Source organism: Ptychodera flava, chromosome 10, assembly GCF_041260155.1.
Source record: "Ptychodera flava strain L36383 chromosome 10, AS_Pfla_20210202, whole genome shotgun sequence".
Lineage (NCBI taxonomy): Eukaryota > Metazoa > Hemichordata > Enteropneusta > Ptychoderidae > Ptychodera > Ptychodera flava.
Window position 1 is genome coordinate 1,305,431 of NC_091937.1, and position 13,645 is coordinate 1,319,075.

At 36.0% G+C, this 13,645-nt stretch overlaps 1 protein-coding gene across 5 annotated transcripts in view; it reads right to left on the reverse strand.

Annotated features, from left to right (window-relative positions):
* LOC139141706 (cytochrome b-245 heavy chain-like) overlaps positions 1-13,645 on the reverse strand; it is a 35,474-nt gene that overhangs the window by 8,457 nt on the left and 13,372 nt on the right. For all 5 annotated transcript variants that reach the window (XM_070711313.1, XM_070711310.1, XM_070711312.1 and 2 more), the window contains 6 exons: positions 12,535-12,653; positions 11,060-11,140; positions 8,792-8,909; positions 2,747-2,839; positions 2,231-2,365; positions 1,836-1,954 (listed from right to left, as the gene is read on the reverse strand). In XM_070711313.1, the coding sequence (XP_070567414.1) occupies positions 1,836-1,954; positions 2,231-2,365; positions 2,747-2,839; positions 8,792-8,909; positions 11,060-11,140; positions 12,535-12,653 (665 nt within the window). The remainder of the gene's footprint in view (positions 1-1,835; positions 1,955-2,230; positions 2,366-2,746; positions 2,840-8,791; positions 8,910-11,059; positions 11,141-12,534; positions 12,654-13,645) is intronic.

The window sequence follows — 13,645 nt, forward strand, 5'->3', positions numbered from 1 at the left end:
ATGGCATAACGTCAACGGATCTTGACAGACGGAAGTATTGACAGACGGAAGTAGTTGACACCAGCATACTGGTTTTCAACTCTAATACCTTCTCTGTCTATAAATAGACACGAGAAGGTAAAAATTGGAATGACACTCTGTTCAGCTAAAGGCTGACTTTAACAAGCAGAACTTTTTACAGAAGACACAAAAAATCTGCACATCAGGCAAATACATTTTATTTGTCAGGTCTGCAAAGATCTTAAATGAGGCACCAATATCGCCTATCAGTATCTTCAATGTCAGATTATAAATTATGTTGGCTTATACACTGTACTAGAGATATCCCATGATTCATTATTTGTACCATTGGAGATTCCTCAGGAAATTCTACCATGTCTCACATTCATAGACAAATTCATAGACTAGTTTTAAAAATTCTGAAAATGTAATTTTAAGCACACCTTCTTCTCAATTGCCATTTTTAAAGATCTATTAGCTGTAACTTTGGTCATTTTTAAAATTTTGTTTGTTCTGTGTATCATCTGCAGTTTCTGGTTTGAATCCCTGAACCATGGAGAAATTCCTAGTATTTAGCTCATAAATATACCCTATATGATTATAATCTGCATTGTTATTGTTTAAATTTTGTATTCAGGTCCGGACTAGAATACATTTATCAACAATAACAATGGTCATTTCACATATACAGGCTGTGTTGGCAAGCAAGACACCGGGCATTGGTCATGATGATCGGATTATAGTAAAATTCTGTACTTGATACATTGAAACAGAGTAGTGAAAATTTAGTCAAAAGTTACAGCTAATGTCCCTTTAATGATTAGGAAAATCATGTTTGATTGAGAGAGGAGATAGTATTTTTGTAAAATTTTCCACTGATTGTGTCCTTACCCAGACAGGATAATGTTGCTTTATGAAACAAGGGATATTGATTGTTTCCAAACAGAAAGACAAAAGAAATTTACATGCTAACTTTTCTCATAGATTGACACCTTCAGTTTGTCATAACATGCTTCCCAAGTGTATGGCATTTGTAGTACCTGCAGAATGTGACTTTTATGGTTATTTAATGATTGTTTTGATATTTTAATAGAAATATCTACTAGATATCATTAAACAATTTTTTAGATGCCTCACATTGCATATGTATGCACAGCAGAAAATGTAAAGTAACATTCATTAGTACAAATCAAATAGAATTGTGGATAATTTATTGTGCTACATACATGTATATGTAACATAAATTGGAATCTTTCTGCCTTGCCACTACAAGTATACAACAGTTTAATGTATTGATACAGACTGGGCTGGAAAAATAAGAGCTGCTAGGGCTGCAGCAGTAAAAGAATGTCTTTCATTTTCAAGGGACATACTAAGTTAATACCTTACATTTTAAGCCAGAGAGATATCAAACAAATCTCACATCAAAACAAAATTGCATCATGTAGAACACCAGTAAATAGTCTTTTAAAACTCTCATGGCCGTAGGGAATGGACAGAAATAAAGTGAAAATGATTTTGCCAATCCTCAATCCACAATGCCCACCCCACACTGTAGGTCCAGTATCAGTATCCACATCATCAATCCTATATCCACATTGATTTCCTTTGTCCATCCATCTTCTTGCTGTCTACAATAACATGTACTTCAAATGTAAATGACCTAATCAGCTTTCCACTGGATAAACACACTTGACCTAACTACAAGCTAGGTGATAACAACTCTCTACCCGACTCATCTTTGCCGGTGTACTGTATGAAGCTTGAAAGGCAGAACTGAATATAATCAGAGATGAATTTTTGCACACATCAAGTAATCAGCCTTGTGAACTGACCTTGGCATTTTGGAGGCTACTTGAAACTCTATCTCATCAGCTTTACACACTTTGGATAAAGCCTGAGTCCAGTCTCCAACTAAACGGATATGCACACTGAAAGTCTCTTCTTCAGGGGCCTGGAAATATCAAAACATGCATATAGCATAATATAGCATAACAAACACACATATACTATGAAATGTAGAGTCACTTCTGGAAGATGGGATTGTTCACAAGGTATTTCATTGTTGACATAATATACGCATTGCTTTATTGCCAACTTAAATTGATTTTGATCACTGGGCTGAAAAGCAATCAATATGATGAAATGGCCCTGACAAGTAACGATTCTTGAGAATACACAATGGTCATCAGTATGTCAACTGAAAGAACAAAATAATATGGTAACATACTGAAGTGAGTGTAAATGGATGCCACTCTAGTCTGGATATCTTTGGACACTGAATGAAGACATATTGGCCTGGTAACATATTGAAACCTTTCTTCTGCAATTGAAGCTCAATTACACTGGATGGATGTTTTATCACCTGATAAGACAGAAGAAAGGTCAGTGAAGTGATGCATCAACCAAAGACTCCTATCCACAGGGTTACATTATTGACTTGTTTTTTAAATGGAAGTCTAGACAGTAAAATGAAATTTCTGAATAAAACACTTCAATTACAAACATGTAAACATGTAAAGGACACATTGCTTTATCACTGTCAATCTCAGTATCACATGAGCAACCTCTGTAGCCATTCAATACTAAATCAAATGACTTGAGTTCATATTGGACATTCATTTAGATCATTACCTAAATAACTTTAAAAACATGGTCAATGACTTTGATAATGTTCTTTGAAAATTGATAAGACTGGAACAAGTGAAATGAATGTCTCCCTGGATATATAAGTCAATCTGTTTACCTTTGTGATTGTTACTTTCTGGAAGCTTCTGACAAGTCGAATACATCTTTCAATACCATACAATATCATCGGTATCAATAACCATATCCATGTCTGTACAAGAAATACGCACATAGTTCACATTTAAACCAGTCATCGTTGAAGACACAGTCCCCACTTGTTAATGGGTACCTTAATTTCTAGTCCTTGGAGAGGATGGAGTCCTCTTCATTTATTAGGGCTGTGATTAAAAATACTGCAATATAATTAAAAAAGTCATTGACAATGACATAGTCCCCACTTGTAATAGGAGTATTAGTCTCGATAGGGCAGGGAAATGTGGTCATTAAGAAGTATCACTGGAGTGTATATGTTCAGATCTATGGACACATAGGTCTATGTCATTGTTCCCAATTTGAAACAAGAGGCATGTCTAAGTTATTGTTCTAAATCGGGAAAAAAGATCAGACCTCTAGCTGTATTGGCCAGCCAAGAAATACATATGCGCATAATAAATGAGGTACAAGATGTGACATCTTAAGGTCTATTATCCTATCAAAATTGAAGCGTAAAGAACTTGTGGTTACTGAGTTATGCATATATATGCATAATCAGGGTCAAAGGTCATCAAGGTCACGTGACATTTTGGAAAAAAATTGTATCGCTAATTAATCCATATATGCCGAAATTCAGACCTCTAGCTCTATTGGCTTGCCCACAATTATATATGTACATAATTAATGAGGTAAAGCATGTGTTGTCATAAGGTCTCCCATCCTACTAAATATAAAGGACATAGCACTTGTGGTTACTTATTTATTGACATAATCGTGTATTTTAGGTAAAAGGTTATCGAGGTCACATGACATTTTGTCAAAACATTTATATCCTATAGTCTAACCCTATATACAACAAGTCATCATTGATGACACAGTCCCCACTTGTTAATGGGTATTTTGATTACAGGTCCTCAAAGAGGATAGAGTCCTCTTCATTAGGTCTGTGATAAAAATACTTTTGAATGAATTCGCTTGATACATGTCTGAGTTATGGTTCAGGACATGAAAAAAATCGTAACAAAATGGTCGCACAGTGGCCATATTGGATCGCATCACAAAACAAATTGATGTGCATAGCTATGACATTGGTCGATGTCCTTGTACCAACTTTGAATAAAATTGGTTGAAACATGCGGATATGCCTGAGAAATGGCTCTGTACATGAAAAAATCGTAATAAAATGGCCGCCTGGCGGCCATATTGGACCGTATCACAAAACAGATTGACGTGCATATGTATGACATAGGTCAATGTCCTTGTACCAATTTTGAATAAAATCGGTTGAGATATGCCTGAGTTATGGCTCTGTATATGAAAAAATCGTAATAAAATGGCCCCACAGCGGCCATATTGGATCGTATCACAAAACAAATTGACGTGCACAGCTATGACATTTGTCAATAAGCTTGTACCAACTTTGAATAAAATCGGTTGAAACGTGCCTGAGTTATGGCTCTGTACATGAAAAAATCGTAATAAAATGGCCGCCTGGCGGCCATATTGGATGGTATCATGAAACAAATTGACATGCATATCTATGACATTGGTCAATGTCCTTGTACCAACTCTGAATAAAATCGGTCGAAACATGCCTGAGTAATGGCTCTGTACATGAAAAAATCGTAATAAAATGGCCGCCTGGCGGCCATATTGGATCGTATCACAAAACAAATTGATGTGCATATCAATGACATTGGTCAATAACCTTGTACCAACTCTGAATAAAATCGGTCGAAACATGCCGATTTTTTAGTCCCCTACGGACGGTGTCCGTGGGGACTAAAAAATCATACATCTAGCTCTTTTGGCTGGCTCAAAATTAGATATGCACATAATTAATGAGGTACAATATGTGGCGTCATAAGGTGTCCCATCATACCAAATATGAAGGGTGTAGCACTTGTGGTTCCTGAGTAATGGACAAATATGTATATTTGAGGTCAAAGGTCACCAAGGTCATAATGACATTTTGTCAAGAAAATTGTATTGATAAGTTATCCCTATATACCAAAAATCAGACCTCTAGCTCAATTGGCTCGCTCAAAATATGATATGCACATAATTAATGAGGTACAATATGTGTGTCATAAGGTGTCCCATCATACCAAATGTTATGTAGGTCATTCCCCCCACACTCATCATGACCTGAGTTCAATTAGTCTAGAACATTCTCAAGGTCACTGCCCTTAATGACCTCACAACCTTGAATTCAATTAGTCATGTTTGGAATGTTCTGGAAAGTTGATTAGTTGTGTAAGAGAGATAATTTTAGAACAGTAATTAGCATGTCAATAAAAGTTCTAGATTGTTCTTATATGCCTTTATAAAAGGGACGTGCACAGCTTCCAGTCAGACTTTTGGGATCGTGTCTCTTGTGTGTTACTAAACTCCAGCAGTAGTCATTCTCAAGACTTTTCAAGACCTTCACTGCCAACGCTGGATTTATACTGTGGACTTTGTGCAGCTTCAAGCCTGCAAGGACTGTTCATTCATCCAACTGACTGTTACAACTCTGAGACTGGAGCTTTGCCGTCCCAGCTGAGATAAGTAGTCTGTACACTTTTAAAGCTTGTACTCTATCCCTAACTTAGCAATTAGTTTATTTTCGTAATAAATTTTGTTTAAACGTTAACTGCTGAGTTCACCCTTTTGTTCGTTTTCTCTGCACGTAACAAAATATGAAGGGTGTAGCACTTGTGGTTACTGAGTTACGGAAAAATATGTATATTTGAGGTCAAAGATCACCGAGGTCATGTGACATTTTGTCAAAAAATAGCGCCAATGGCACTTGATCACAACTGGCACATCTCTGGGTACACCTGTACATGAAATACTGAATGGGTAGGTGCTGCGGGTTTGGAGTTTGTCAGTAAATGCACACAGAAAACAAAGTCCCGAAGTAGCGAATTCCAGCCATTTTCAAACCACACTGTTTGTCAGTGGGTAAGCAATATTCGCACAAATCACATTTCCAGGCTAATAGACTATGTTTTACGAAATCACACGTCCTTATTACAAAATAAAACGATCTTTGTCGTTAAATCAATGCGCGCAGTAAACAGGTCCAGCAGCTAGTTATGTCATCAAGTCTGTAATGTTAAGGTCATAACAATGTGAGAAATCTAAAACGTTAAATATGTTGTTTTTTATCAATTTTATTACCAAAAGCGCATGAAAATCTCTGATACTTTGAATCAGCCATCCTGCATATTTGTAATATTCATCAAAACCTCATTTCTGTTCCACAACTCATTAAATAGTCCACAATGCAGGATTGGTGTACATTCCAAAACTACATATATGAAAGACCCCTAAAATCAATTAGTTAAAGGGGGGTTAGAAATTTCCCAAAACTATCTAACCGCTGCTCCGTTTGGCTCCATTTTTCAGAATCGGAACCTTGGAATTAGTCTGAATATCTCTACCAAATATCATGCAGTCTGTTCAGCGGTTTTTGACTTTTTGTCATTTAAGGAAAATGGACACTGTCCATCACCGGTTGAAGCTAACCCTATATCACAACTTCCAGATGTGATAATGACCTATGGTCATTATGTTAAAAAATACCGCCAATGGCGCTTGGACATAATGACCGCCTAGTATTATCGGCATTATTCAACAACCACACTCACTGTGAATTAGACAGACCACGAAGTCAATGAGCAACATATAGCTGAAAGACTATTTTTCACATTGCGATTTTAAGCTCATTTTTATGAGAAAAGAGACATGTATATGTATATGGAGAAAAAGCAGAAGACATATTTGTAAATTGTTTGTTAAGTGACAATTATATATGCATCTCTTGAAATTTTGTGGTTATAAGGTATAACAGTAGTGTAAGAATAATGAGGTATGAATAAGTTAGTAAAGCTAAGTTGACAGTAATTAAGATTACAAAATTATACACTAAGCTGGGAAATCTGATTTAAATAAATGTTGAAAATAGCAAAGTCATGGTCATCTTTTGTCTAATACCTTGTGTAAGTTCTTGAACTTTACATAAATCTTGCTATAGATTTGTTGCTAATGGGCAATAACTGTGTTTCAGATCATTTGAGAGCAATCTATCCATGACAGGTTTAAATTAATATACTTCTATTTAAAGAAGAGAAACTTCTCAAATAATTTTTTTCCCTGTAATTTGCTGTGAGAACACATGGACAGATGCTCAGGACTCTATGCTGGTGCTACCTTGATAACTAACCTACAACTTGTAACGTCATTGTCTAACCTGTTCACCCCAATTTCCTGTAGACAGGTCCACACTCTCCATTGATAACAATGGGTTTGGGCCATACCATTGTAGTGAAAGACTGTAACATGTGAGGTTGTGGATACTTAATCTCTGGAATGTCAAAGTCTGTATATTGACTCAAGGATGTTTACTTAACAAATGCCTAGGGTCATCTCAAAAGTGAGAATCTAAACTATGAAATATGTTTTTTTTAATGCTTTTGATGCCCAAAAGACCATAGAAATCTCTTATACTTCGAATCAGCCATCCTGCATATTTCTAACATTCATCAAAACCTCATTTCTGTTCAACAACTCATAAAACAGTCCACAATGCAGGATTGGTGTACATTCCAAAACTACATATATGAAAGACCCCTAAAATCAATTAGATAAAAAGGGGGGTTAGAAATTTCCCAAAACTATCTAACCGGCGCTCCGTTTGGCTCCATTTTTCCGAATTGGAACCTTGGAACCAGTCTATGTATCGGTATCAAATATCAACGCAGTCTGTTCAGCAGTTTTTGACTTTTTGTCGTTTATGGAAATGGACGACATCAAACACCGGTTGAAACCACCTCTATATCACAACTTCCAGTTGTGATAAAAAATTGTTTTGCTAAGTTATCCCTATATACCAAAAATCAGACCTCTAGCTCTATTGGCTCGCTCAAAATTAGATATGTGCATAATTAATGAGGTACAATATGTGGCGTCATAAGGTGTCCCATCATACCATATATGAAGGGTGTAGCACTTGTGGTTACTGAGTTATGGACAAATATGTATATTTGAGGTCAAAGGTCACCGAAGTCACGTGACATTTTGTCAAAAAAATTGTATTGCTAAGTTATCCCACACCAAAAATCAGACCTCTAGCTCTATTGGCTCGCTCAAAATTAGATATGCACATAATTAATGAGGTACAATATGTGGCGTCATAAGGTGTCCCATCATACCATATATGAAGGGTGTAGCACTTGTGGTTACTGAGTTATGCACAAATATGTATATTTGAGGTCAAAGGTCACCAAGGTCACGTGACATTTTGTCAAAGTGTCTGAGATATCTGCGTGAATGGATGGACTCATGGATGGACTCATGGACGGACATGACCCAATCTATAAGCCCCCTGGACTTTATCTGTGGGGACTAAAAACTGTGTCACTGCATCCTTTTTGCAATATGAATACGATGAGAAACTAAATTTTTATTTTTCTTGGCCTTATACATGGGAGTCTATGGACTGCCTTATACATGGGAGTCTATGGACTGCCTTATACATGGGAGTCTATGGACTTCCTTATACATGGGAGTCTATGGACTGCCTTATACATGGGAGTCTATGGACTGCCTTATACATGGGAGTCTATGGACTGCCTTATACATGGGAGTCTATGGACTGCCTTATACATGGGAGTCTATGGACTGCCTTATACATGGGAGTCTATGGAGGTGAAAACTAAAAAGTCCTCTAACACGGCCAAATTTGATCGCATTGTGAAACAAATCGACGTGCATCTGTATGAGGTAGGGTACTATCCTTGTACCAAGTTTGAACGAAATCACTCCAAGCGTCTTTGAGATATCTGCGTGAACGGACGGACGCACGGACGGACGGACGGACGCACGCACGGACATGACCAAACCTATAAGTCCCCCCGGACGGTGTCCGTGGGGACTAAAAAGGTGGGGCTTAATAGCCGACAATGAGTTCAATAGTGGTGAAAACATAGTACAATGACAAACTTCTATGGGATTGATAACTTACAGTTGGTGAACTTCCAGCAAACTGTGGTTCAGGACATTCCTGGTCAGGTCCCCAATCTTTATCATGACATTCATATGGATTATGCTCGTCAGTATTAGTTTGTGAACGCACTATTCCTCTATGAAGGAGAATAAACATGAAATCATATATTGTGGACACTGTAAATTACACATCAATATTTTTGATCTCCTTATTCGTAGTGAAAACAAATCCACTCACTGAAGATATTATAGATATAATAGGCAATGCCCCGACCATTAAGGTTCATTTGGTTCATTTATGGGCAAGGGTGAGAGGAAAGCCAAAAATTAACAGGTGGGCATGCCGAGCCCGTTAATTTTGGCTTTCCTCACACCTGCAACGAACCCAAGAAAACCATTAAAATTTATGAAAATTTCCTACTCAAAAGACAACAGGGTCCAAGAACTTGTGAAATGCACGACACTCTATCACGGGCACTGTAAAAATTTGGCAAATCGGGAGATATTTTGGAAAAAGTGTCTAAACTTGGCCCACAAGTGTTCAATTTTGTTTTGTGATTGATTATCATCTTTGTACACAGCACAATTTATATTTTAACTGTAAAGTTATGATGTTAACATTATTATTCATATTCACAGGCATGTAAACAAACCATTACAGTAACTGTGTATTTGTAGTCAGTCATTTGGTTCAGCTCGACTGATTAAAATGCAACAGACAGGGCATAGATATAATGCTAAAAACTGAAAAAGACTACGTTTAATGAATGCTATCTACAATGTGACAAACTGTCAATGCATACATGAGGAAATTCTGTTACATACCGGTAATGGATTTAAATTGACTTCTCCATAAAAAAAAACGCAATTATACGGTGTCGCTCAAATTTGATCAGAATTGGTACATACCAGTATGGGTACCAAAGATCAACAATAAATGTTGTTTCTATCTGTTCAGTGCAGGAAAATTCTACGTTGATGTTATGACAATGATTTCTGCACAGTACAACCAGAAAAACAACAAGAAATATTTAAACCAGAAAAACAAGAATGACAAAGTAAATAAGGTCTGAAACTTTAGGTACTGGAGGTCAACTTTAGCAACATGCATAAACAGCTAGCCCCTCTTACTTTGAGCATAGACAGTCTTCCCCCTCTACTGTCTATGGTTTGAGCAGATCTGTTCATGTGTAACAGTTCATAAACAATGACAGGAAATGACTAAAGGTCAGTGGAGTGCCTGTTTCAGTCACTGGCATGCCACTACTCCTGCACATTTGCAGGATTTCCCATTTTCTTACCTCATTTGCACATTTTTGACACTGACATGTTCATTTGAACAACGTCACATCTCAACCCCTGCATCTACCTGTACACCAAATACTGAGATGGTAGCTTTGGCGGTATGGGAGCCTTTGTGTGTGACAGACATACATCTGCACATACATACCCACATACATACAGACGCCACACCGACTCATCATATAAGCTCTTTTTGGTATTTATATAAATACCAAATATGAGCTAAAAATTGTAAAAAGATTTCACTGTATTATTTCCATAAGTGTGCATGCAATAATTATGGGTAAAGTATTTTCATATCAAGGGTACAACAAGCCTATCATGACTGGTTTTTTATTTGATAACTGAGAAATCACTTAAAGCATAAATACTGCAGTAGTCTTTATGGTTGAGTATAAATTCTGTCTGTCAGAGATTTAAATAAAGTACCAGGAGACAATTTGAATTCAAAGCACACCAATTGTTAAGCAATCACAGCACGGTTAGACATTCAGTGAAATATTAAACTAGAAAAATCATTTTGTACTGTATAGTGCTTGTGGGTAATTCTGCTCTTATTTCTCATGGCTTTGATCTGTCTGGATTAGTTCTGTCATGTCTGATTAAACATTAAATTTACAGTTTACAAGCTAGTGTTTGATTGTGACAGATTTTCAGGGTCATTGCATCACAAATATTTTATTTCATATTTCTTTTAAAAATCTACACAATAATTTGGCACACTACTCAGAAAATTTCCATTCGCTTTGGCAAGCTTTTAGAAATTTTGGCTTTGTTATATTGTTTACACAGGAAAGCTGCTTTAACTTAGTTTTTTGTTAATTCTGCTGAGTGAAATTTTTTTTCACGTGTAAGAAATTGAATACAGTTGGAAAGCATTAAGTTTTGTGTTTTAGTATGATAATTCAACTCTGTACATTCTATCGGTATAGAACATGAAGTGGCCTCAAAAGGGACCTTGTCAACAAAATGTAGAATTACTTACTCTATTCCATGGAACAGCAAACATGCAAAAAATACTATGAACAGATGATGGGTAAACCAGAATACTTCAAAATAAGACCTCCTGTGTGACAAAGAAGAAAAATCTGTTAGACAAGTCATCATTGATGACACAGTCCCCACTTGTTAATGGGTACTTTGATTATAAGTCCTTCGAGAGGACAGAGTCCAGATCAATAATTGGGTCTGTGATTAAAGATGAGTTATAATGTGGTGGAAATGTAAACCCAATGTGGGCTGCCAACCCAATTACAAAAGGTAAATAAGTCAATTAGTAATTAATCGACAGGATGTTGCCAAACATTTTTGCATTCTATTATAACACTGACAGATTATCACATGTACCAAATTTCATAAACGATACCACCAAGTGTCAATGAATTGTATTACAGCACTGTTAGATCAACATCTGTACAAAGTTTAATCAAATTTGATGTCTTTCTGGACAAATCACTCTTATTAGGAAAAATTATTAAATATGTAAATTAAAAATTAAATAACATAACAATGCATAGTGTCTTTACTCAATGTTAAAGCAATGTGTGCTCAACATCTGTACCAAGTTTCATGAAATTTGATCAACCGTTTCTTGCTATATCAGCCAAATTACGAAATTCATTAAATATGCAAATAGCAGTTAACTGACATGATACTACTACTTATCTTTGCATGCCATAACACTACTGGAAGATCAACATCTGTGTCACATTTCATTAAATTGGATGCAGCATTTCTAGACATATGACACTAAATATGAAAGTTCATCAAATATGCAAATAAGCAATTAATATTGACATGATATTGCTTAATGTCTTCTGAGAGATAAATATCTGTACTATGTTTCATCAAATTTGATGCAGTGATTCTGGAGAGAGCCCACTAATTACAAAAGTTCATTAAATATGCAAATTAGTAATGAATTCCCAACACACTGCTAAGTGTCTTTGTACACTACTATCAGACTGTGTGCTAAAGATCTGAACCAAGTTTCATCAAATTGCTGCAGTATTTCTGAATATCACCCTAATTACAAAAATTCATCAAATATATAAATTGGTAATTAATTGTGCAATATTGACTGTGTGCTATCAGAGCTCTGTGTAACGAACATCTTTACCAAGTTTCATCAAATTTAGTGCAATCGCTCTAGAAATAGAGCTTTTTTCAAAAAAGTCATTGTCAATGACATAGTCCCTGCTTTTTAAATAAAATGTCTGTCGCACGGTCGTATTAGATCGGATCACAAAAAAAATCAACGTGCATATTTATGACATAAGGAGTAATCCTTGTACCAAGTTTGAATGAAATCGTTCCAGGCATCTCTGAGATATCTGCGTGAATGTAAGCAGGCACGCACGCACGCACGCACGCACGCCTGCACGCATGGACATGACCAAACCTATAAGTCCCCTGGACGGTGTCCGTGGGGAGTAATTATCACATTGTCAGCTGTCCTACCTTATTGTTTCTGTTGATGATGTTACCAGGATGATGAGTACTATCGTAATGATGGCTCCTGTCCATCCTGCAACTTTTGTGAAACAGATTTCAACTAAGCCTAGTCCAAATGGCACTGACTGAGAGAAAGAAAGAGTGAAAAATAAATTTAATGAAAATCAAATACAAAATTATTCCAAGTTGTCTTTTGCAGGTAACATTCCTCTATATGATTTGAAAATAAAGTAAAAATATTTTGTATTCTAAACATTGTTTCAATGGCTAAGTTTCTGTCTTGTTTATACAATGTTGAAATTTTTTTTTATAATACATAGAATACTTCTGCAGAAGGAAAGTTCATGTCTGGAATAAATTCATTGATCAACCAAATAATCAACTGACACTGGTGAATTGAACGATGCATCAATTATACATGCATTCTTTCTCTGAAGTATTACATGGTTTTAATTCAGGTAGAAAAACAGCTTGCATGTAACTCTAGCAGCCTGCATGTAACTCTATCAAACAAAAAATAATATTTTGTATTTATTCTGTATGTACTTTATGTTGAATGAAATGCTTTATCTATCCGTCATGCAACAAGTCATCGTTGATAACACAGTCCCCAGTTGTTAATGGGCACTTTGATTGCAAGTCCTCAGAGAGGATAGAGTCCTCTTCATTAATTAGGTCTGTGATTAAAAATACTGCAATATAATTAAAAAAGGTCGTTCAATGAGTCAGTTAGTAATAAATTGACAGGATGTTGCCAAACATTTTTGCATCCTGTCATAACACTGACAGATTATCACCTGTACCATATTTCATAAAGTTTGATGCAGTGCTTCCAGACATTCACCCTAAACAACAAAAATTCATCATGTAAATGCAAATTAGCATTAGTTTCAACAATACCACTATGTGTCATTGAATTGTATATACAACACTATGAGATCACCATCTGTACCAAGTTTCATCAAATTTGATGCAGTATTTGTGGACATATAACTCTAATTAGGAAAGTTCTTACATATGCAATTACAAATTAATTAGCATGACACAGATACATGTCTTTATTCACTGTTAAAGCAATGTTACCTTAACATCTCTACCAAGTTTCATGAAATTTATT